Source organism: Entelurus aequoreus, linkage group LG14 (assembly GCF_033978785.1).
Source record: "Entelurus aequoreus isolate RoL-2023_Sb linkage group LG14, RoL_Eaeq_v1.1, whole genome shotgun sequence".
Classification (NCBI taxonomy): domain Eukaryota; kingdom Metazoa; phylum Chordata; class Actinopteri; order Syngnathiformes; family Syngnathidae; genus Entelurus; species Entelurus aequoreus.
In genome coordinates this window covers 12,009,212-12,035,782 of record NC_084744.1, presented here as the reverse complement: position 1 = coordinate 12,035,782, position 26,571 = coordinate 12,009,212, and the positions used below count along the sequence as shown (strand labels likewise).

The 26,571-nt window shown below is 39.9% G+C and overlaps 2 protein-coding genes across 13 annotated transcripts in view; one reads left to right on the top strand and one right to left on the bottom strand.

Moving 5' to 3' along the window:
- Positions 1-6,108, bottom strand: part of LOC133664370 (cell surface A33 antigen-like) — a 16,177-nt gene extending 10,069 nt beyond the window's left edge. The window contains exons 1-2 of the mRNA XM_062068928.1: positions 5,982-6,108; positions 5,557-5,723 (exon numbers count right to left, since the gene is read on the bottom strand). Of these exons, the coding sequence (XP_061924912.1) occupies positions 5,557-5,723; positions 5,982-6,036 (222 nt within the window). The 5' untranslated portion in view covers positions 6,037-6,108. The remainder of the gene's footprint in view (positions 1-5,556; positions 5,724-5,981) is intronic.
- Positions 6,109-11,886: 5,778 nt separating this feature from the next.
- Positions 11,887-26,571, top strand: part of pou2f1b (POU class 2 homeobox 1b) — a 46,429-nt gene continuing 31,744 nt past the window's right edge. For 9 of the 12 annotated variants that reach the window (XM_062068916.1, XM_062068913.1, XM_062068915.1 and 6 more), the window contains exons 1-2: positions 11,933-11,973; positions 19,906-19,986. In XM_062068916.1, coding sequence (XP_061924900.1) covers positions 19,938-19,986 — 49 coding nt within the window. In that variant the 5' untranslated portion in view covers positions 11,933-11,973; positions 19,906-19,937. Of the gene's footprint in view, positions 11,974-19,790; positions 19,813-19,905; positions 19,987-26,571 lie in introns of those variants that run through there. The other 3 variants (XM_062068914.1, XM_062068907.1, XM_062068905.1) reach the window with 2 other exon arrangements.

Below are 26,571 nucleotides of genomic sequence, written 5' to 3'. Positions count from 1 at the left end.
TTCTGCTTGGCTCTTTTTTTAGTTCCTGGTTGCACTTCCTTGTTTGGTTTGGTTTCCATGGTCACCCATTAGTTTTCACCTGTCTTGTCACGCACCTGTTTCACATCCTCATGTCACGCACCTGTCTCACGTTTTCACTAATCATGTCACCAGTATTTAAGGCCATTGTTGCCAGGCAGTCGGGCTGGCGACATCACTCTGTTCACCCACATGATCCATGCTGCTCTTCCTTTTGCCCCTCTTGTCATGTCAAGTAAGTTTTGTTATTGTTCATAGTTTTTTGCCTTTGTGCTAGTGTTTTGTTTTCATAGTCTAGTTTTGTACTTCCGCCATTGTGCGCGCCTTTTGTTTTCATAGTCAACTTTTTTTCCCTCCGCTGTGAACGCTTTTTGTTTATCCCCTTTTGAGACTTTTTTGAGTTAATATATTAAACATGTCCTCACCTGCACGCCACGTTTGGTCCAATTCCTTTGCACCACGGGAGAACAAACCACGCCACAGACCAAGTCTTGACAGTGTGGGTGGCACTGGGAGCAGGTGGGTGAAGTGTCAAGGACACAACAGCAGTGACTAGAATGGTGGAAGCGGGGATCGAACCTGGAACCCTCAAGCTGCTGGCACGGCCGCTCTACCAACCGAGCCACGCCGCCCCCAAACATAACAAGATGTAATGGATTCAACTTTTTATTTCGTAACAAAGCCAAAACAACAACTAGCTGAACTGTCCTCGTTTGCAGCCGCCCTGCCGACACTAAGAACTTTCAGTTTTGGTTGATTTTGACGGTGCCAGTGGTCCAAAGCGGTAGTGTTTTGCCAGAAGAAGACCTCATTTCCCATGATGACTAGCGCATAATATCCGCCGTAATATTGGCACAAAATGTACGTCTCTAATGGCTATGCTGATGTTAAATAGCAGACACTATCAAGAAATGATCTTGGATTGCGCTACAAACATGACGCTACTACCAAGATAGTATCAGGGCGGATGCATGTCCGAAGCAAAGAACGACAGCGGGGAATTTTTTCTGAAGGAAGTAGTAGTGAAACTATCATGCTGGTGGCTACCACGCAAATTTCCAATATCATTTTGATTTGAGCATCGAAATCGGTCTGAAAGTCCTAGTCTTTGGACTCATGGTAGCGAGTGAAAGCCGGGGGGCGGTGTTGATCCTGTCTGTCCTTTTATCTGGGTAAGTCTCCTCAGACAAAACTTTTCGTTTCTTTGGTTGTTTTGGAGCTTTGGCCCTCATAGCAGAAATTGCACGTAGGTGTTCTTCTTCTTCTTTTTGTTTTTGTTTTCTGGCGGCACGTAGGCATCAGTCTTTTCAACGAACGAGGAAAGGGGGAGTGACGTATGCCGTAAAGCAAGTCCGCACATTTGTAGTTTTTTGTGTGGCAGGGTTCCTGCCACCCTCCTCAAAGTCACTAAGTGCCATCAAAAGCGATACAGCGACACAGGTGTCATTCAACTAGTTTTAAATCCATGTATCATCCCAAAAGTTATACAAATATTTCAAAAAGGTTGAAAAGTTACTTAGTCCTTCTGTGACGGTTCAAACACCTGCCGCCACATATTCTTCTGTGGGCTCCTCTGAGCGTGCCTCTGGTCACGCCCACGGGCGTTCCTCCCCTCCCGCGGCCGTGACCCCGCTCGGCTGCACTCACTCTGCAATCGACACACCTGATGCTGATGAGAACTCCACTGCCTTCTTAAGCCAGCGTGTTCTGCGTTCCAGTGCCAGAACGTAGTACCTTGTACCAGTACAGTAAGCCCTATACGTCTCTAGCTCTCTGCCTATGTGCTTCCTCGCTCTCTGTGTTTCCCCTACTCTGTGCTCATCGTGTTCCCTCGTCCCTCAGCTCCCCTCCGTTTCCTGGTTTCGAGCTGTGTGTCTCGTCTCCCTGGATTCCCTCTGGACTTCTTGCTGCCTCCCCGGATCTCGACCTCTCGCCTGTCCACGGACCCTGACGCCTCGCTCCAGGCCTTGACCTCTCATCTGCCTACAGACCTCTGAGCCTGCCTTGACCTCTCTGGACTTCCGCATCTCTCGCAACACGCACCATCAACACCTCACGGTAACACTCACCAGTTAATTGCATCACATATTCACACACCACGTATTTGGTTTAATTACACACGTCACACACTTGTGCTAATAAACACGCTGTAAGCTAAACGACGTCCCTGTCTCAGTGTCGTCTCCTTCCACACTGTACCGTTACACCTTCTTTAACTTTAACAGCAAGGTCGCTACAATAATTAGGAATAAAACATGCAATTCATTTTACCTTGTTGGTTAATCTTCTTAATGTGCAGTAAAAGAAAGGGGAGTGTCATCAACGTTGTAAATTCTTCCGGAATGTTTTACAACCACACATTGTTCATAGCTTTCTTTGGACTCCTATTGAGCGAGCAAAACTAGAAACATTTTGTAAAAAAACACTTAAAAATATACACAAAGTAGCACTGAGCACAGTCCCTAACAACATAAAGCCCTCCAACAGTGGTTATGCTGCCTGGCACAAAATGGCTACGCTACGAGACACACAATTGGTGGATGAAACCTTTTTACATGGATACAAAGTGTCATGATGCGAGATTTGTTCTCCCGGGATGCAATCGGACTAGACCGGACAAGGCTTGAAGGTAAGAATATTATTTAATCTCTCTAAAACTCAACAAAGTACAAAGAACAGAAAACAACCCGAAGGCAAGCGTGCCTATCGCACACGGAAGCTAAGGCAAAAACCTAGGACATGAAACCTGAAACTAAAGGCATGAAACCCGCACTAAACTGTGCCATGAAACAAATAGCTTTAACTATGGAAACGAGCAGCATGATCTGTGGTATTGCATGAAATAAGCAAGACTTACTGTGGCAAGAAAAGAGCATGAAACAATCAATACAGAGCATGAAAAGAACATCAACAGAGCAATGTCGCCGGGCCGACTAACTGGCAACGACAGGCTTAAATAGTCTCTTTGATTAGAGCCAGGTGCGTGTGTCACATGAGGCAGGTGAAACCAATGAGTCGCCATGGTGACCAAACAAGGGAGCCCAAAAACAGGAACTATGGAGTCTTAAACAAACAGAAAATAACAAAAAACATGATCCAGACCACAGATCATGACACAAAGTTCGTATAACGAAGCATATTTTTATTCGGTCTGCCCTCTGTATCATTCCGCGGTATTTAATGTCCTAGCAAAGAACCCTCATGCGTTGGTGACTCAATCTCAGTGCTATTTTTCATTTAAGTACGACTGCAAAATAATCCACCACGGAGCCAAAATAAATTGCGAGTTCCAGTACTTGGAATAAGAAGGTGATAAAGACTATTCAGTTTAAGAAGGAACTCGTGACAAAGGTCCTCATAAAAAATCCTCCCTCCTTATTTGGATTTACTGTCGGGAACCCGCATGGTTGCGGCGGTTGTGACCCCAAAATGCAGGAAACCGAAGATCAATGCGCAGGTAAGAGGATTTTAATATACTTAAAGGAGAAGCAGTCATGCATACAAAGGTTCTCAAATATAATCAATCCTCGAGCTCTGAGGAACAGGCGAGGCAGGCATAAATAGGCTGGCTTCCTGTGCACTTAAGATGTGACTTTAAGGTTTTACTACTTGCGTATAAAATACTACACGGTTTAGCTCCATCCTATCTTGTTGATTGTATTGTACCATATGTCCCTGCAAGAAATCTGCGTTCAAAGAACTCCGGCTTATTAGTGATTCCCAGAGCCCCAGAAAAATCTGCGGGCTATAGAGCGTTTTCTATTGGGGCTCCAGTACTCTGGAATGCCCTCCCGGTAACAGTTAGAGATGCTACCTCAGTAGAAGCATTTAAGTCCCATCTTAAAACTCATTTGTATACGCTAGCCTTTAAATAGACCCCCCTTTTAGACCAGTTGATCTGCCATCTCTTTTCTGCTCTGCCCCCCTCTCCTACGTGGAGAGGTTATTAGGTGACCACAGATGCGGGGTCCCCACATCTGCGGTCCCCTCCAAGGCTTCTCATTGTATCCCATTTGGTTGAGTTTTTCTTGCCCTGATGCGGGATGTCGTTGTGACTTGTGCAGCTCTTTGAGACACTTGTGATTAAGGGCTATATAAATACACTTTGATTGAGACACATTGAACCAGGTGTGCCAGGTTGCCAATCAGGGACAGGTGAGGGAAACGAGCGCTGAGGGAGAAAAGTAAGAAGGGGAACAAAAATAAGAGCGCTGACAGGAAACAATCACCAAACAAGGAACCACCCCCAGAAGTGAAGTGACAGGTCGTCACATTTACATTCTTTCTTATGGGAAAATATGGGAAAAAATAGCTTAGGTTTTTGTACGAATCTGTGTTGGTCGAACATTCTGGAACGTGTGAAATGTTGTCTCTAGACAGAAACATCACAGAGAAATGTGACCTAAATATAAGACAACCATGAAAATAAGACAGCCTCTTTTTTAAAAACCTGTTTTTGGGAAAAACTATTATAATTTCCAAAAAATTAACTTTTCAGTGTTAGGTAAATATTTTCCTCATTTTTGGGCCACTCTGAGGATACCTTTCTGGCTATAAAATGCCTAATTGACTTCCATTAAAACCACCTCACATTATACATTAAATTGTGATATCACCTTGTTTTGATCTATTAAGGCAGGGGTGTCAAACTCATTTTAGCTCAGGGGCACGCATGGAGGAAAAGCTATTCCCAAGTGGGCCGGAAAGGTAAAATCATGGCATGATAACTTAAAAATAAAGACAACGCCAGGTTGTTTACTTTGTTTTACTTTGGCCAAAAATAGAATAAGCACATTATGAAAACGTACAAATCAGAAATAATCCTCTGGACAAAACACTTCAAGTGTGTTGAAAATTCTGAGGAAATTGGTGCACTTTCAAAAACGCAATGAAGAACACAATGAGCTTAGACTTCGTCTCAGTGTATCTACAAAGCCAGGATTACACTTTAAGTCACAGTCTTTCTGGGATTGAACAAAAAACACAACATCGAGTATCAAATACCTCCTTTGTCATGTCTAGCATCAATCCAGTGCTAACTCAACAAACCGTAAGAAACGGAGGTAAAACTATTCAAAAGGGTTAAGATATCTCATTTTTGACAGAGACAATATGGGGGAGTAAGGGTGCCAAATAACGATGTGTTTCAACCAGAAGACATAAAACGGCAAGTTTTAAGTTTCATTTGGGTCGAGGGTGAGGAGCCGCAGCCACGCTTTACTTTGTATCTTTTGCTAGTCCTAACATAATTGCTATTGTGCCATCCAGTGGACACATTCAGAACAGCAGTTTCTTTTATTTTAAAAAAATGCTAACTCATTTTAATACTTGGCAAACTCATCACGCGGGCCAGATAAAACCTGTTCGCGGGCCTGATTCAGCCCACGGGCCGTACGTTTGACACCCCTGTATTAAGGTATTGACTGCTGAATTTTAAGTTTCTCATAGCCCATCTCCTCAAAGCTTCATGTTTCTTTGAGGCTGACGCTCTAACCACCAATGCAATACTTGCAATAAGCTAAGTCATGAATGTTTTACCATTGGCTCCTCAATGTCGTCGGGATACGCTTCCCATGTGAGAACCAGCATGCTGAAGTCGGGTTTGGCCGGAATGAAGGAACAGATCATAGTAATATCTTCTCCATTTACGGACTCGTATTCCTCCTGTGGGATCGAAACCTGCAAACTCCTGCAGCTGGGAAGCACTGAAGTGAAAGTGAAATCAGACAAGATATGTTCTTGTTTAAATAAATCTGCCGAATATCATGAATGTATTAATTAAAGAAGAATATATGTGACTATGTTAAATATACAATAATATTTGTTATTTTTGGTGCATGTATCCTAACATTAAGTATCTTGCTTCCGGTTTAGTTGCAAAGGTTAATGATTGGCGCTCTCGACCATATAACAAAGGTGTGGTAGAGATTTGAAAAATTTAAGAAAAAACCCATGAAGTCTACCTGTAAGTACAAGAAGTAGATTCTGCCATCCAATCCGCATGCTTGTTGCTGCCATTGTTGAATTCAAAATCAAAACCTGATGAAAATGACGTCCTTGGTCAGTAGGAAGAAAAGCCCGCCTAACCTTGTGGGGGATCTCTCAGGTGTGTGAGTGCTTGACTCTTCCAGGTAATAAGTAAACAGCTAGAGGTCACATGTCACCAAAGGACCCAATCAGCGTTGAATCATACTTTTATTGATTTAACACGACTTATAGAGGAAGTGTGCATGGAGCAGAACTCATGTAGGAACACTTTGTATCGCTACACAACCTTGTGTACAAATAAGGACACATTTGATACCGTAGAATGAACAATGAAGATTACAAAAGAGAAGAAAACATTTGGCCTGCAGGGAGATTCTGGAAGCAGTAATAATAGTATTAATAATGATAATAATAATCATATTTGAAAATATACTATGAGGTGAATATATGTTGGGACACTTTCTACAGTTTAGTGAGTAAACACCTGTTGTTTTGCACCACATTAGAACATATGTACCCTCCTGTAGAGCAGTCTTTTTCAACCAATGTGTGTGCCGTGAAACACAGTCTGGTGAGCCGTGGGAGATTATGTAATTTCACCTAATTGGGGTAAAAATATTTTTTGCACACCAGTAATTATAATTCCCAATTAATGTGCCTTTGTTGAGTGTCTGTACAGCGCAGGTAGCTAATTGCGTCGTAGATGTCGGGAACAAGTTGTGTGAGATGACGATGGTTTGTCATGATCACAACACGCAGACGACGCGGGGAGGCAGCGTGCAGGTAAAAAGGTATCTAATAAATAAAAGGGTAGTGCCGCTAAGAAAAGGCATTGAAGCTTAGGCACGGCTATGCAAAACGAAACTAAAACTGAACTGGCTGCAAAGTAGACAAAACACAAAATGCTGGACGACAGCAAAGACTTACAGCGTGTGGAGCAGAGACGGCGTCCACAAAGTACACCCGTACATGACATGACAATCAACAATGTCCACCTACTCAGTGGCCTAGTGGTTAGAGTGTCCGCCCTGAGATTGGTAGGTTGTGAGTTCAAACCCCGGCCGAGTCATACCAAAGACTATAAAAATGGGACCCATTATCTCCCTGCTTGGCACTCAGCATCAAGGGTTGGAATTGGGGGTTAAATCACCAAAAATGATTCCCGGGCGCGGCACCGCTGCTGCCCACTGCTCCCCACTGCTCCCCTCACCTCCCAGAGGGTGAGCAAGGGGATGGGTCAAATACAGAGGACCAATTTCACCACACCTAGTGTGTGTGTGACAATCATTGGTACTTTAACTTTAACACACAAAGGAGGATAGGTCGTGACAGTACATCTACTTTGAGACAAGAGCTATAGTGATGCATGGTTGGTTATGGTTTAAATTCATATCCAACAATTGCGAGAATTACTTTTTATTGTCAATATCGGCTACTGAGTTTCGCTTTTTAATGATTTCTGCTTGTGGCCTCAGGATTTTTTCAATGAAAAAAATGCGCCTTGGCTCAAAAAAGGTTGAAAACATTGCTGGATACATACAGTACTTTGGATCCTGCACCAGGCCCTCAGACTGGAGCTGTCCTATCTAAGTCTCAAACTGTGTGCAATGTTACAGTGGCCAAAAATATTAAAAAATATGCTTGTTAAGTAAAACATCTACCTTGTTTTTATTGAATATTCAGGCCTGCTATGCTACTTTATTCTAATGTTGGTCATCATGGTGGTGCCTGGAAAGCCAAGTTTTTTTCTGACATTGTACTTGTTGAAAAAAGTTTGAGAACCAGTGGATTACATGTAACATATTCATTCTGATCCTGTTGCATGAAATCTGATTATGGTGCAATATCAACATTCAAAATATGTGTAATGGAACAACCTTTATTTTTTCTCCTGGTAGTTCCTAAATTTTCCCAATAGAGAACTCTTGGAAGTTTGCACCCCTATAGAAAATCCATCCATTTTCTACAGCTTGTCCCTCTCAGGGTAGTGGGGGGTTCTGGAGCCTATTCCAGCTGCATTCGGGCGGAAAGTGGGGTACACCCTGGACAAGTCACCACCTCATCGCAGGGCCAACACAGATAGACAGACAACATTCACACTAACATTCACACACTAGGGCCAATTTAGTGTTGCCAATCAACCTATCCCCAGGTGCATGTCTTAGGAGGTGGGAGGAAGCCGGAGTACCCGGAGGGAACCCACGCAGTCACGGGGAGAACATGCAAACTCCACACAGAAACACCCCGAGCCCGAGAATCGAACCCAGGACCCTATAGAAAATGTGTGAGCATATTTACTGTAGTACTCATAATGACCTGCAGGGTGTAGTATTGTATGAATACGGATGGTTGTTGTTATGACATAGACAGACTACATCCCTGTTTACATGAGTATCAAATCTGTTTATAAAATTGGAATATGAATACCAGATTTGATGCTCGTTGTAACAGGGGTATATTTTGGCAATGGATTATATGATTTAGCATTAGCTTTAAACCTTTGGGTATAGCTACACAGCACAGCTAAGCAGGCACAGTGCCTAAAACAGTGCCTTTCAATTATTTTCTATTATGCCCCCCTCCAAGGAAGAAAAAAAAAAAATCCGTGACTATAAATAGTGTAATTTGTCTGTAAAATTGTTATAACTATACCTCAGATCAGTTCAGTTAGTTTATTTTGAACCTGCATACGATACACTGTAATGCATCACATATTTTCAGTTGTTTCATTACAGCACGTCCGAAAAGGAGTAGGAAGAAGCCGATCTTATTTAATCCCAACCCTTTTCTTATCATAGCAATTTTATCCCATTTCCTTGTTCTCTGTAAGAGGGCCAAATGCAGACTGCATGTAAAGTAACTATATATATATGTGTGTGTGTGTGTGTGTATATATATATATATATATATATATATATATATATATATATATATATATATATATATATATATATATATATATATATATATATATATATATATATATATATATATATATATATATAAAGCCTAGACATATATATGCATACAGTATGTGTGTTATGATCTGCTGTCATGGGTGCTGATCGTTTTCACCTGCCTCTGATTCGTGTTTGGGACGCTCACCTGCTGCCGGACACTAGAGAGCTATTTAGTCCTAGTTTTCCCCTCACTCAGTCGGGTGCTTTTGTTTGCTTTACGCAACTGCTACGTTCGATGTTTTCTAGTTCCCTGTGTGTGTGTCTTACGCTAAGTCCCGCCTTAGAGTTTTACTTGTGGGCTATTCCGCTAGCTTTCCTTGTGTTAGGCACTCTTCTTTTGGTTTGTTCCTGTCTTCATTTTATGATTTATGAGAATAAATAATTTCCTACCTGCACGTTGTCTCCAGAGTTCCATCTGCAGTCGTGGAAGAAGAATCCACACATCACCATGCCTCCTCGACGTTACAATGTGTGCGTATTATATTATAATGGATGTATAATTAATATAATTGGATTTTAAGAGTATGTGAAAGTTCGACTTCTACCTTGTTTACTTATGTGACAACTTCTTTAAAGTTTTGTAATCAATCAGAAATATCAAGCAGCTAAAATGCGCCAAACATGGATAAGTGTGGAGAGTGTTTTGCATTTTTCCCATCATGCTTTGTAATGGATTTAAACAGTGTTGGGTTAGTTACTGAAAACCAGTAACTTGTTACAGTTACTAGTTACTTTATTTCAAATGTAACTCAGTTACTAACTCAGTTACTTACACCAAAAAGTAATGCGTTATTGTGAAAAGTACCTATTTAGTTACTTTTTTTTTTTCTTCTTTTTTTTTTTTAAAGCTCCCATTAATGCCTTTTTAGCCTTCATTTCAGTACTGTTATTGCACTGGAGAATAATACAATGTGTTGATCAACTTGACATGCATTTGCATCACTGAACTCTGCTAAGCAATGTGGTCTACATACAACACACAAAGACAAAGATATGTTTCAAAGGGCCAATTTATTTCAGGCCAGAACATATTGACAAAACTATTTTAAATAGCTGCAACAAAACATACATAAGTAAAAAAAACAGCATAATAACAACATAGCTGTAAACCTGGCTTCACCCAAGGAAGGCACACGTGACATACACAAAGCCTAACCAGGCATTTTTTTCTCTCAAGGAATTCTGAAATAAAATCATGTCTTCATGAGATCAACACTGTACTGAAGCCCAGAACACTCTACGCATTTCCCGAGTTTTAGTTTAGAGATAAGGAAAGATTGCCTGGCCCACTAGGATCCCTTTTTATGTTTGGGAAATGTATAGTCTATACATTTAGAGTGATGTGATAATCAAACACTCTAGAAGTCTAGAATGAAAGAGTATATAAGAGAATTGACAGAGTGTGTGTACCTTCAGTGATGAATGATGAGCAGAGGCAGAGTTTGGAGTATTTTCTTTAGCTTGCTTTCCATGTTTATGTGCTCACTGTTCAGGTGCCATTTGCCGTTTGACGCCCGGTATCATGCTAATTAGCTGCCTGAAAGCGGGTGACTCCACTGTAGAAATAGACTGCATGTCTTCTAGCACATACGCTGCAATGGCTCTATCAATGTTGTCCTGGCTAGCAGTGCCTCTGTTAAAATCCAGCCGCTGTTGGAGGTGGAGGTGAAGTGGCATTATTAGTCATTATTAAGTACTTATTAATGCATTATTCGGCATGGCCTTATTATAACCCTAACCCTCTAACCCTGACCCTAACCAAATAACTCTAAATTAAGTCTTTGTTACTTAGAATATGATCCCCATAATAAAGTGTTACCAAAAACATATAACTTTGTCTTGGATTTGAAAAAAAAAACAATTTGATTTTTCCCTAAAGAAGGGTTCAGTGACTGCGTATATGAAACTGGTGGGGTTCGGTACCTCCAACAAGGTTAAAAACCACTGGACTAGGCTCGGTGCAAGTTGTTTTACTCTGTCCTCCATCCATCCATTTTCTACCGCTTATTCCAGGGGTGTCCAAAATTTGGATTTGTCTTTCTTCATTTTTCTTTTTTTGCCATTGCTCAAAAAAAAAAAAGAATGACAAAAAATCCATGTTATAATGAATTATTTCCAGGGCTCCAATTACTTCAAATATTTCACTTTAAAATGTTTTATGTGGTAAATATTGCATATATTGTGTAGTAGCCATATAAAAACATCAACGTTTTCTTTGACAAAAGCACATAAAACTAACAAAATAATAGTTCCAGCATAAAATCGACAGATATATCTGAAGTTGATCTCGTAACTTAAGTGTTGAAAGTAAAATAAAAACCTAATAAAAATGTATCACTTTATGAGTGGGGTGCCTTTTGGATCCCAAATATATTTAGTGATTTTTTATTTATCTTTTCACTGTGATTACTCAAAAATATGAAAGAATTAAAATCAATGGTGTCCTGCATTATTTATCTTTTAGGGCTCTAATTACTAAATACTGCATATTTCAGATTTACTATAAAAAAAACTAAGTTGTTTTTGACAGAAAAGCCATAAAACATTTTTTTTAATTTGTATTACTTTATATCAACTTGAAGTTGATATAGAGATTTACTGTAAGCGTTAAATAATTAAAAAATAATAATAATCTGACTTATTTTTAACATTTTAATGACTGAGACCCTTTATGGTCCCCGGGACCCCTAAAGGTAAAATAAATAAAAAATGCATATATTTTGTTATGGTTTGAAAATGAAAAATATCAAAATGGCCCCCACTTGCTTTAATTTTTCCGTGTGCGGCCCTCAGCGGAAAAAGTTTGGACACCTCTGGCTTATTCCCTTCGGTGTCGCGGCACAGTGGTTGAAAAACACTGATGTAAACAATGTACTGTACATTGCATATGTCGCGCGTTCCTGCGTGCGTGCGCGCGCATGTAAAAAGGCAGGTCTGGAATTGTGGGGTTAAATATTCAAAATGGCGGACGGAGGAGCAGCGAGTCAAGATGAGAGTTCAGGAGCAGGTAATGATTACAGCATTTTACATATTCATACTCATATTCAGACCGTGCTAGGTTCTGTGATAAATCAATTACACACATGGACTAAACGTGAAGAGGACGATAACAAGTCCTCGCTCAACGTTCTCGCTGCCGGCCAGTAGTAATTTGACATCGCAGGAAGCGAGCTATTGGCCGTACGACGACAAATTACACGGGGAAACATGCCTCCCCCCTTTTGTGATTAGACGGCCGCTCCATATTCATACGACTGTCGACAAACACGGTTTAGCATATTTTATTAATAAACACCGAGGCTCGCCTGCTTGTGATGTGACACATTTTCTGTATTTCACCGGCGTTTGTTCGGGTTCGGAGTGACAATGCTAGCCAGCTAGCGTTAGCACGGATGCTAGCGCTATGCTTTGTGTTGACGGCTTTTTTTTGAAGGAGCTTTTGCATATTCATTTTAGCTGGCCGCGCATACGCCTGCACGCCGCGTCCCCTCGGTGGCATCCGCCGAAACAACCCTTCGATGTGGCCCGGGTCGTTCGTCCTGCTTATTTTTGGCGTGCGGTGGAATAGCACCAGCCTTTTGTGCTCGGCGCAGTGGAGCTACGGTAGCCCGTTGTGTTATTCATGCGGGCCTGGCCGAGCTGGAGTGCGGCATTCAGCAGATTTCAGCCGGCGGTGACGAGACGGAGCTCGGCCACAAGCCGACGGAGCGCTGGTTGTAACTCGGCTGTGCGCTGATAGGACCCTCGTTCTTTTGTAGAACCGCTACGGAGCAAATTAAACACGGTTCTTGTTGATTGAAGTTGTCGGGTGCACTTTTTGAGTGTGTGTGTGATTGCACTTCTTCGCATACCTTTCCCAGATTGGCACAAGTGTTTTGGCGGCACTTTTTACGTACTCACACACAGGTACAAAGAGTACCTGTACCCTCCTCCTTCCCCCCGCCCCCATTCCACACCCCGGGGCACTAAGGAGGGGCAGTGAGGCCCACTTTTTATTTAGCCTTTATTTAACCAGGTAAAAAAAAAAACATTGAGATCAAAGATCTCTTTTCCCAGGGAGACCTGGCCAAGAGGGCAGCAGCAAGGTTACATTAAAAACAGTAAAGACTTAGACTTAGACAAACTTTAATGATCCACAAGGGAAATTCTTCAACACAGTAGCTCAGTTACAATGATGGAAAGTGTAAGGATGGAAAGGACAATGCAGGTATAAATAGACTAATATAGCGATAAAAAAAAATCTAACATATATACGAATATATACATAATTGATTGATTGATTGAGACTTTTATTAGTAGGTTGCACAGTGAAGTATATATTCCGTACAATTGACCACTAAATGGTAACACCCGAATAAGTTTTTCAACTTGTTTAAGTCGGGGTCCACTTAAATTGATTCATGAAACAGATATATACTATCAGATATATACTATCATCATAATACAGTCATCACACAAGATAATCACATTGAATTATTTACATTATTTACAATCGAGGGGGGGGGGTTAGGTTTGGTTGATTATCTTTAGTCGTCAACAATTGAGAACAGAGAAATGGATATTGGAACAGTGTAGGTCTGACTTGGTAGGATATGGACAGAAAGTAGTGGACATAGAGAGAGAGAGATCAGAAGGCATAAGAAAAAGTATCTGCATTTGATTGTTTACATTTGATTATTAACAATCTGGGGAGGGTGTTAGTTTAGGGTTGTAGCTATATGTGTACAGAATAATATATATATATATATATATACAGATATATTATATTATGTCTATAACATATATACAATATATACCAGTGACCATGTACAATATTACAGTATATACAGTATATGTGACAGCAGCAGCATAAAATAGAGAGTATATCCAGCAGGAAATAGAAAATTAGACATTATAAACAAAGAGAAGTAGCTAACATGTCAGGTGTCAGGTAATAAACAGATGTCATCTATTGCTGTATGGCGAGTGATTATACAGCTGGATGGAGTGTGGAATGAAGGAGTTCTTGAATCGCACAGTGCGGGAAGGAAGTTGAAGGAGTCTGTTGGAGTATGAGCTCCGCTGTCCCTTAATTGTCAGGTGGAGTGGGTGGGCAGGATTGTCCATGATGGCGAGCAGTTTGTCCAGTGTCCTCCTGTCCCTCACTGACACAAACGCCAAACAACGCATTAAACATCAAATTTACAACATTAAAACTTGCTCACATAACCCATGTGCATACAGACAAGGTAGACTGCAGTCATTTCACAGAAGCTTTTAACTCATTCAATGTAACAAGGGTTTGAAGTAGGGCTGCAACTAACGATTAATTTGATAATCGATTAATCTGTCGATTGTTACTTTGAATAATCGATTAATAATCGGATAAAAGAGACAAACTACATTTCTATCCTTTCCAGTATTTTATTGAAATAAAACCAGCATACTGGCACCATACTTATTTTGATAATTGTTTCTCAGCTGTGTGTACATGTTGCAGTTTATAAATAAAGGTTTATAAAAATTTAAAAATTTAAATTGCCTCTGCGCATAGCATAGATCCAACGAATCGATGACTAAATTAATCGCCAACTATTTTTATAATCGATTTTAATTTATTTAATCAATTAGTTGATGCAGCCCTAGTTTGAAGTTGAATATTCGATTTTAGGTTACTCCAAGCCTTCGGTGCTGAAAACCTAAATGCTTTCTTGCCCAGTTCAGTTCTTACTGAGGGGACGACAAATTGCAGAACATTCATTGAACGAAGATTGTGACTTCTTTGTTAAAAGACAAGACGGATAAGATGGAGTGATACCCAGAATGGTTTTGTAGATGAAAACATACCAATGATTGAGGCGTCGAGCACATAAAGATGTCCAGTTAACCATTGAGTATAACACACAATGGTGAGTAAGGGGAGCGCAGTTGCTGATGAATCTCAGTGCCCCGTGGTACACACTATCCAGCTTGTGGAGACAAACAGCAGTAGCATTCATGTACAACACATCTCCATAGTCAATAACAGGTAAAAAGGTTCTTCCGGAAAGCTACAATAATAATAATAGGCAGTCAGGGCATTCTTAACTGTTAGTGACGGGAATGAGCTGCTTCTTGTGGCTCGACGCACTAAAAAAAAAAAAAGTATCATATCATCACATTTTTACCTGTTTTCATACATTTGGGTTAAGTTCATGGGAGGGTTCTGCATGAAAAGTGTTTCTTTGTAATTGCACTTTGGGAGCTGCGATTTGTTGAAGTTAAGGCGCATTCTTAAATTATCCTATATTTTGGAAAATGAACTATAGAACTAGTTTCATTGTAATTAGTTTACTAAATAGTACCTTGCCAGAATCGTGTTGAATCGAATTGTCACCCCAGGAATAGTGTAGTGCCCAATAAGATGTCTTCTTCTGAAACAGTGACAAAGTCCCACACGTTTGACGCCATGTTTGTTTACATTGAGCGCAGGGGAAGTTTACAGAACCCTCACCCACCCACGCTTATTGTAGTTTTTTTTCCCCCAAATCAAAGCTTTTTATTTTATTTGATCAGAGACACCTGGGGATAGGTTGATTGGCAACACTAAATTGGCCCTAGTGTGTGAATGTGAGTGTGAATGTTGTCTGTCTATCTGTGTTGGCCCTGCGATGAGGTGGCAACTTGTCCAGGGTGTACCCCGCCTTCCGCCCGAATGCAGCTGAGATAGGCTCCAGCACCCCCCGCAGCCCCAAAAGGGACAAGCGGTAGAAAATGGATGGATGGAACTATAAAACATCATAGTTCCCTTTATTATGTGTCATGAATGGATGATATTAAAAAAAACCAAATGGATTAGTTTATTATGTTAATAAATATGTTAAATCAGCCCCAGTGAATGAATGTGAGTGTGAATGTTGTCTATCTGTGTTGGCCCTGTGATGAGGGGGCGACTTGTCCAGGGTGTACCCCGCCTTCCGCCCGTGTGCAGCTGGGATAGGCTCCAGCAACCCCCCGCACCCCCATAAGGGACAAGCGGTAGAAAATGGATGGATGGACTTTGGTTTTTGTTAGTAATTCATTTAAAAAGACCTGAAAAGAAGAATATGTCTGTTTTTACAATTTATATATATACTCGCAGAGTATATGTAACAGGTTGGAGGGTTTTGGAGTTGTTAGAGGGTTTTGTAGGCTACAATGGTGACACCCTCTAGCTGCATCTTTCAAACGTTTTTTTTATCATCTTTAAAATCCTTGAAAAAAGATGTCTGATTGTGTGTTATTGTCTCTCATAATTGTGAACGATAGGCAAAATTCCCCCAAAATTTGAAATTGTGTCTATCATTCACAACTCTTATGTAAGACAAGAACCCACTTTTCATGCATTCTAAATCGTAAATAAACGCCAACAAAAGCCCGCTAACAATGGAGCCAATGGGAGTTGCTCTATTCGGCCTATAAAGCACTCTAAGAAACCTCCAAAAACCTCCCATCATCGATTTATATACACACTGTAAGTATATATGTAATGTAGTAACAGGCGCATTCATAATAACATGTATTTGTGTATTTTGGTAATTTTAAGGATACAGCAGCACATTATTTTCAGAGACTCATCACATTGTTCACTTTTCCTAACAACAACACCACTAATCATGACAAATATCATCATGCAGAAAGCAATACAAAATACAAATAAATGATGAATGAAATAGATGAATTAACATTATACATAACTTTTATCTTGTTGGCAAAGATGGCTACGGGAGAAGGGGAAAGGAGAATCACACAAACGCTATATCTAAGCTTTGTTACGAGTACTTTCTTAACCTCAATAGTGTTTCTCACCCTTTTTGTCAAAGTGCTGGCGCTCGCAACTTTCTTAGGAACCATGGTGGCTGATTTTGCAGCCCATGATAATCACACACACACCTAATCAATTCATGGTTGAAATGATTAAATCATGTCAAAGGTGGGGATTGTTGGCATACTTTGAATTAATCAGTGTAGTGTTTTGAATACGAATCATTAACTGTCTAGATAATTCCCTTAATCATTGCTCGGTGTGTGTATTATAATCTGATATGGTCACAAGTGTGTGGAATGTGAAACTTGTTTGGAGACTGTTTGTTTTTGCCACTCATCTTCGGGCACAGCATCCACACAGCTGTTTACTATTGTTTCATCTTATTAATATTCATATTCTTGTGTACTTACCTGTACGTCAGCTCATAAGGTATGCACGATAAATGTTGGATCGATGATTATCGTGCTGATTTGAGGAATTATGACATCATACAGATGAATCCGATAACAAAAAAAATAGGCGAGATTACCCATACTGCGGTGTAGGTGGGTTAGGTTGAACAAATCAAGCGCTCCTTTTCTCCTTCCTCGTAGGATGTCATACACTTCCACTGGGCTCACTGTAAACAAACAAGGTGTTGATCGTGTGGGACTCCTTCACTGTTTCAGAGGAAACTGTCACTTGCAATTTACCCCAAATGTTCTGCAAACATTCTGAGAGGAGGAGAAAAACATTGAGGTTCAAACCTTATCAGCCGCATGAAACACCAGCATTTCCACAACAGTGTTTTTAAAGCCCAAAGAAGCTCTCCCGGAGTCATCTACAAAGAAAGTTGTGCACAAACGACAGTTAAATCTAAGTTGAAAAAAGGAAACAAATATACAGGTATTATCACTATCGGTTTTGAAAAGCAGGAAGTTAACTGTTTAGTATTGGCTTAAAAAAAACGTAGTCCATCACTCCTGCCATTTAGAGGAGCTTTTGACTTGCATTTTTGCAGTTTTAATGTATCTATGCAGTGTTATTTGTCGAGACTGATTTTATTCTTGCACATTCAGAAGTTCAGAACTCCGCCTGTAAATAAAATGTGTCCAACTTTCATTAACTTCCTCACTTTTCCAGCTTGTCTTTCTCACTCTCTCCTGCTTTTCTATCTGTAAAAGCGCTTGTTGTGTCTGTAACCCCTCCCCTTCCTACTCAGTGTGTACTCTAAGACGCCACACATTATGTATCTGACCAGTCAGATTCGCCTTAAAACCATCTGCGATTGTTCACTTAAAAGAGTTGTCTAAAAGAGCCTCTTTGTTCGGGACCTAAACATCTCTATAGACTGTTGTCTGTAGCGTTCCTGACTGGGCAAGACACAGCTTGAATAAACTGTTTTGTTTTGTACTCCCATGTTAGTTTGCTTAAAGGGGAAAGGTGCTTATTTAACACTGAAGACCACATGCTGCTGTGGTATCAAGTTTCCTCTTCAACTAGAACGGTTCGAAAACAGAATGGCGTACTATTGTGATTGACTAAGCTGTGCTGCGTTCAGGGAGTGCTAAAAGCGGGGGAAACATGCACGCTGGGTCTTTGCAAGTCAAAGCAGGGTATTGAAAGGAGCTTGTGTGTGTGTGTGTGTCTCTCTCTCTCTCTCTCTCTTCTTGACTGATTTTGATAATTAAATTCAGCTTTATGCATGGTGCCACAACAATATCGATGTGATATACCGTACCATGTAAGACTTGAATTGTTTTTTTAATTACGCCACATATCCGCTAATTACATTTCTTGATGTTTTCTATTTTAACACAAACCCCAGCAACTTTTTCTACTCTTGAATATTCAGGAACAGATCATACATTTGCATCCTCACATTTTTTTCTCCTGCCTCCATTTAATCAGTTATACAGTTCAACCTGATTCCAGCCTTGTAGTTCCATCATGAATATTCATTGATGTAAACACACTTGCTATGAATAATGCATCCGCGGCAGTAATACATTCAGAACATGCCATCCCAAAGCAAGGAGAAAAGGATCCAGTCAGACAAGCTTCTTCACCACAGAGGAATGAAATCAGTTGTGTAATTTATTTTTTATTTTTTTTAGCTACAAAACAAATGACACTTTGTGTTGTGTGATTAAATAAAACCTACACAGCCTGTTCAGTATCTAATATAACTATAATACTGGACAGTACTTCTATCCCTTGGTGTTAATTTTGAGTTAATCTTAGGGCCGCTGCAGGAATGTGTTTGTCTGAGTCTGCAGTCATTTCAAAGAGTGCACTCAAACTTAGTTTTGTCAATGTGTATAAAATCTATCATCCTATCTTTTTGAGTCATTGTGTTGTTGGGCTGTTGTTGTCTTTTGAAAGCATAACCGTATTAAATAGAGGTGGGGGAAAGAGATGCATCGCAATTCAGACGTGGACGATTATAAAATCGATAAGTAAACATAAAAAATCGATTTATTTATTGTAAATAAAGTAATGCAGATAGTTCTAAAGTGTAGCGGACTGCAGCTAGCCACCTCACCAACCAGTTTCTTTATTATATGGCTCTTATATTCCAGTTTTGCACACATTTCCATGAATTTAATAAATGTGAGAATTAATTAAACTGTTTCTTATTACAAATGCACTGTTTTTTTTAAAGTTGCAAGTGATAAATGCTAATTTAGTGAAATAAAAAGGCTCCAGCACCCTCCGCTATCCTGAGGGGGACAGGTGGTAGAAAATGCATGGATGGGGGAAACAATTTAAAACTGCATCAATATACATAAAGATGCATCAATAATCAATTTTTATTTAGATCAGAGCTCCTGAATCGTAATTGAATTGTGAGGTTCCCAAAGATCCCCACCTCTAGCACCCAATACTGTAGGTTGATTGGGGTACAAGTTAACCAGTGTGTAATCAAACTTGGCCTGGTAAGTGAGTTTTGTCGCATTTTTTGTGTGCTTCTGTCCTGTATTATTTTCCCTGTTTACACTGTACACCAAATTTCTTCTTCTTTTTTTTTTTGCTAGTCTAAATGCTCCAAAGACCTTCAAATCTGATTTATTTTGCATCAGATTTGGGCCACATCAGGAGGTAGTCCGAATCTGCTCTTTTCAAATGTGACTTCAGTCCAAACGGAAATGCGACCTAAATGTGACTTGATTGCGACTTTTATGTCATCTCTAGGCGTGCTACATCATTCGTGTGCTTGAGGATAGATGCAACCTGCCAGCGAAAGTGGATATATCATCAAAACATCCGTTTTTGGTGAGCAAATTCTTTTTTCGGCGGCCGAATTTTCGGTGAATCGCTCAATAGTGCGTAAATAATACGCTACATGTAATATGTGGAGACATATATTATATACTTTAAATCCGAAGAAATAGCAATTGTTAAAGACCGGAACTGACGTGTACACTATGGCGTATTTGTTTACATGTGTGTACAGTACATTGCGTAAGTTGTTTACATAAGTGAGTTGAACAATAAAGTTAGTGTAGATCCACACTGTCAGTGTCTCCTTTACTTAACAGCCATAAAAAGATTAGAACCCCCCCAAAATGTATTACATTATACATATCCATTCATACATTGTTAATTTAATTAATTTTTGAGTAAATAACACTAAGTTTTAAGGTATGGCGACTTTTATTTTGCAAAGTAGAAGTAGCGACTTCCTTGGTCATTTACGGAATCCGGTCAACTTCCTTTGTTTTCACTTTTATCGAATAAACACAGTAGAACAATTTCCAACTTCCCGAGGATGCTATTTATCAGTTGAAAGTGTGTCTGGGAGCCAGGTAGAATGAGTGCTGCTAAGGTAATAAAAAAATTACTACACAGTAGTTTGGGAAGCAACTAATTAAACCAACACATTGGCAGTGTCAGGATGTTGCCGCTCTGTCTGCATTAAAACCAACAAAACTTAAGACACGTTTCTGTTATTGGGTGGATATCACGGTTTCTCTTCTTACTCCATGCAGTGAATCCACAAAAAGACGCGCAACCACACTAGTGTTATGAGAGTCGCGAATGTGTGTGTGCTCCTTTTAGAATGGCAGCGTGTTGGGTGAGTGACGTCATTAAGCAAGCGGTAGCATGCAAGTGCAGCACTAGTGGCGAATGTAGAAATAAGAATAAAGCGATGAAAATGTCACGAATCGGCGGCCTCGTCATTTCGACCCGAAAGCGGCGCTTAGCAGACCTACTGTTAAAGTGAAGGGTCTTACCCCAGACGAAAACATCGGCCCTGGAGGGAATGTCTCCCATGCGCTCATCAACTACAGTCTGGGACTGGGAGCCGAACGGCAGGAAAGGTGTAGTTATAATAATAATAATGGATTCGATTTATATCGCGCTTTTCTATTGTTAGATACTCAAAGCGCTCACAGAGAAGTGGGAACCCATCATTCATTCACACCTGGTGGTGGTAAGCTACATTTGTAGCCACAGCTGCCCTGGGGTAGACTGACGGAAGCGAGGCTGCCAGTTTGCGCCTGCGGCCCCTCCGACCACCACCTACCATTCATTCATCATGTGAGCGGCACCGGGGGCAAAGGGTGAAGTGTCCTGCCCAAGGACACAACGGCAGCGATTTTTGGATGGTAAGAGGCGGGGAGCGAACCTGCAACCCTCAGGTTTCCCTCAGGTTTCTGGCACGGTTGCTCTACCCACTACGCCACGCCGTCCCTGTTACGTGATTGGCTGTTGGCGTGTCCCTCCCATTGCTCGGTGAATACTGTTAAGTGATTGTCTGATAGCGTGTCCCTCCCATTGCTTAGTGACACTTCCTGTCTCCTGTAGTCCCATAGCGCGAGTGACTTCATGAAACAAATCTTGCTTCATAATTTCTGGTTTCTTCTGACCAAAAAATATAAATTTACATCAACTATTTTATCGAACACATTTTATATTGATATCGATTAAGTGTCTATCTATCTATCTATCTATCTATCTATCTATCTATCTATCTATCTATCTATCTATCTATCTATCTATCTATCTATCTATCTATCTATCTATCTATCTATCTATCTATCTATCTATCTATCTATCCATCTCAATTAATCAAAGTTTACTTATATAGCCCTAAATCACGATTGTCTAAAAGGGCTGCACAAGCCACAATGACATCCTCGACTCAGATCCCACATCAGGGCAAGAAAAAACCCAACCCAATGGGATGACAATGAGAAACCTTTGGGGGGGACCGCAGATGTGGGGACCCCTCCCCTGGGCGACCAGGGCAAAGGACGTCAAGTAGATCTAGCATAATATTTAATATATCATATTTAAATAGGGCGCTTTGTACTACTTTTGCGCTTATCAATTGCGCTAGCAGTTTCCGTAGATCACAATAATAATGATAGTGCATGCAATATTTAGCACTTATTTTGGATCTCAATTGATCAAGTCCTTGTTGTATTGTGCGGGTGTATGATGAAGATCATGCGCAGTGGAGGAGAATGTGGGCCTGTCTAAGTTTGGTCTTTGTGTCATGTTGAATCTCTGTGTGCATTAACTCCTCCCCAGCCTTCCCGTGTAACGGTACTAATAAGATGGTTATTTAAAATTGTCTGTGCAGGGTAATTGTCCGTTGCGTTGTTCCACTGCAGTCTTTTTTAAGTAATCTTGTACACGTTCAATTGGATGCTGATCCTTGAACTATTGTGCAATAAAAGGCTTATTGTCAATGACAACTCGTGTTGTGGTTTGGATTAAGAAGTAGTATGTACGCAGTTCTGTAATGCTGGGTTGCATATGACATCACGTCCACTTCGCTTTGTCGCGCTGTAATTCACATGATGGTCAACAAGCTTGAGCGTAGCGTTAAATCAAGTGAGAGGCGTTACTAATTGAAGAGTTTAAACTGGAAATCCCGCATTGCTATGCTTTTCCAAGCGATTAAATACAGAGATGGGACTTTATTGAAAAGTATTTCCAAACAGAAGTGGTTCATAAACTGAATAAAGTCAGGGAAATTACGAAAATGCGTTATGGGAAATGGCTCTCAAATATTACTTTCATCTTGTGGAATACAGTCGAACCATATGTGTGTCTGGAGCGATAACTTTGTCAAAAGTTTGTGTGTACATATGATTTGTTTGAGAAACTTTGTCTTGCAATCGAGTTTTGATATATAGGTCGTGCTTGAGAGCAAAATTAAGCACAAAGAAAGGACAAGCGATTACATTAGTTGGTTTGTGTTTTTAAGTCATGTTGTAGTTGCTATGCCTAACTATAACTACGAAGACCTCATTGTGGACATGAACTAACGTCATGTTAAGTCCTTGTAATGAATAGTGTGATTGTTCGCCCAATCCACTGTTTTTGTTGTCAATTTTCATAAAAGAAATTCAAAGCTTAGTTGTTGTGCAGGAATGCTAAGGGCTTTATTTAACATGGATAACCACATTGTAGCGTCTTTGGGGATATTTGTTAGCATGAAGAAAATATCCTTTGTAGTATTGATAAACTACATGAATAAATCTCTCGTAGGCTCAACAGCATACAGACTCTTGATACCGCTAAATATTGTTTGAAACAAAACATTGCTGAACAACATGGGAATCCAGCTAAACAGTGAGACAAAATACAAACTTCACACCAATAAAACAACTCTATTGTCTTCCACCGATTAGTGCTTAATTTGTGGACCCGTCAGGTGTTAAGACATTATGTGACTCCAATTTTCTTTCTTTACGTCCTCATAAGTGTCAATGAAGTGTGGTCGAGGCGAGCAGTAATGTATACTTCGGTGATGATCAATGGTTTAAATCTTTCGAAAATAATTTTTTTTAGTGTATAAATTCACCACATTCCATTTAAATATTTTTTTATTGGTAGGTATTATTATTATTATTATTATTATTACTAATAATATTATATATATTTGCCTCTAAACTAGAGATGTCCGATAATGGCTTTTTTGCCGATATTCCGATATTGTCCAACTCTTGATTACCTATTCCAATATCAACCGATACCGATATATACAGTCGTGGAATTAACACATTATTATGCCTAATTTTGTTGTGATGCCCTGCTGGATGCATTAAACAATGTAACTAGGTTTTCCAAAATAAATCAATTTAAGTTATGGAGGGGGGGGGTTTATTGTAGCGTCCTGAAGAGTTAGTGCTGCAAGGGGTTCTGGGTATTTGTTCTGTTGTGTTTATGTTGTGTTACGGTGCGGATGTTCTCCCGAAATGTGTTTGTCATTCTTGTTTGGTGTGGGTTCACAGTTTGGCGCATATTTGTAACAGTGTTAAGGTTGTTTATACGGACACCCTCAGTGTGACCTGTATGGCTGTTGACCAAGTATGCTTGCATTCACTTGTGTGTGTGAAAAGCCGTAGGTATCATGTGATTGGGCCGGCACGCAGAGGCAGTGCCATTTAACTTAGGTTTATTGCCGCTCTGTACTTCTCCCTACGTCCGTGTACCACTCCGTACAGCGGCGTTTTAAAAAGTCATACATTTTACTTTTTGAAACCGATACAGATAATTTCTGAAATTACATTTTAAAGCATTTATCGGCCGATTATATCGTGCTGCCGATATTATCGGACATCTCTACTCTAAACCTTTAAAAATACACCCAAATTTGCACTGATGCAGGTAAATAAACAGGAGCTTAATGAAACCCAGAAGTGCCTCTAGGTTACGTGATTGCAACCCAGCAATAGGAACCTTTACAACTCTTATAAAAGCAAGAGGGCTTTATTTACTCAACTACAGAGAATACCAGGTGCCGATTTAAGATAAGGCGTTTGTTAAAAGCTTTCCTTTTATTTGTACAAATGAATTTTAATCATACTACATAATGTAAAGGTTTTCCTACAAACACAAAAATCAAAAATAGACATCTCATAAAAGTGAGTACACCCCACACATTAGAGCAACCATCTTTCTTTAGTCTAGCACACTTTGGGCCCCTCCGCCTTCTACCTGAAGAGCCAAGAGTCTGAAGGAAAGGAGATGAGACATAGCTGTAATACTGCTTCCTCAGCAAAGCACCTGTCATCTTGGAGGTGTGCTTGGGCTCTTTATGTTGGAAAACTGCCATGCCTCCTACTCTTTACTGGAGATACACGATATTATAGGCCGCTGATAGTTTTCCACCAATAATTACAATTATGACATTACATGGATAATTCCGATAATGAAAGAGAAATTGATCAAATGTGTCAATAATAATTAAAGCTTATCATATTTATGTTTGTTGTTGGACTCTCTGTGGCTTGTGCTGGCACCTGGCGCCTCAACCTCAACCCCTCTCTACGGTATGGTCGCATATCTGGGATGTCATGATACTGTGTGTTGTAAAAGCATCATGGCTCAGCAGTCACCGGTGTGAGCTTTCTTTACAATGTCAGAAGAAAACATTTCACTTCTAGTTTGCAAAACTTGTTCTGCAGAAATTAAACGGGGAAAGCAAAAAAAAAACGAGCTTCAACGCAATAAAATCTGATAAGTCACCTTAAAATTCACTAATGTGAAGATTTATGAAATCAGTATGAAGCTGCCCTTGCTGCTAAGCCAAAATTTAGCGTTAATAGCGGCGACCGCAGCTAAGGTAAGATCACAAGACTGGTGAGAAAGCATTTGATAAGAGGTTACAGCTTGAAAGAAAATACCTTAGAGCAAAAGAACTTGACAAAAAAAGTAGTTGTTTATGTTTAACTTTATGATTAATTTGGAGGCACGGGCAACTGTTTATTACCTTTTATGATTTCTTCATGTTCTACAATTGGAATGTTGCCTTTTTATGGGGCAAGCACTTATTTTACTATTTTTATTACTTAATGCTGTAAGGGAAAAATACATATTTTTTGTCAACAATTATTGCGTTTCGGTGTTGTTGCTAACGGCAATCCAGAACCTCATTGGCTTAGTTCTTTTGGCCTCATTTATATATGCGGCGTTGGAGAGATTGTTTTTTCCTTGTATGAAATCATAGTCAGAATGTTTGTTGGTTGTTGTCAATCAGTAAAGTAATTGAAAAGTTGAAATCTCATTAAATTCCAAAAATGTTTTGCTCCAAACAATGATTGTAATTGTTTGTCAGAATTATAGTAGGAAATATATTTGTACTCAAATTATAGTTAAGTAAAGAAATATACTTTGACATTATCCTTATCCCTAAAATGATTTGTATATTTTTTGTTAGAGTATAAATTTTGGGCAAAATAATGAACTTTTCATTTATTTAAAAAAAAAAAAATTGTTTCCCCCCCCAATGTTATTGTTGGTTATCGATTCCAATTTCCGTAACAGTGCATCCCTAGTTTTTACTTCACAATGGCACCATGTATGTTGGGATTCATGTTCCCCCTCAATGAACCACTGCAGCGCCACAGCACTTTTGCAGTACTTAACTAGCAAGACAATTAATCTTGCTACTTACTTACTACTTTTTAGACCATAATGGCTTTGTGTCAATTAATTTTTGGTGAATAGTAAATCGATACTGCTATACAAGCTGCACACTGACTACTCTAAAGTAGATCTAAGTTTCTTTAGTTTTGTCCCTTGAGGATATTCTATATATTGTCATAAAAATGGTTACTTTAATGTGAGTAGTGTACTCACTTTTGTGAGATACCGTAAATCTTTAATGATACGTAATAAGTACTTAGAGATATAGTATTGCGGCCTCTGTCACTCACTGAAGGGTAGATTGGGTTATTTTTCTTCTGGAGGGTCTTTAAGTTGATTAGTGCTGATGTGGAATTAGTTCCTAAGCCCCCTTTTCCCCTTGTGGACTGCCATACAGCCACACATTCCAGCCCAGGCGCTGGGGTCCAATGGACACACGTGCAGCCCCCACCACTACTGTATTACCACTGC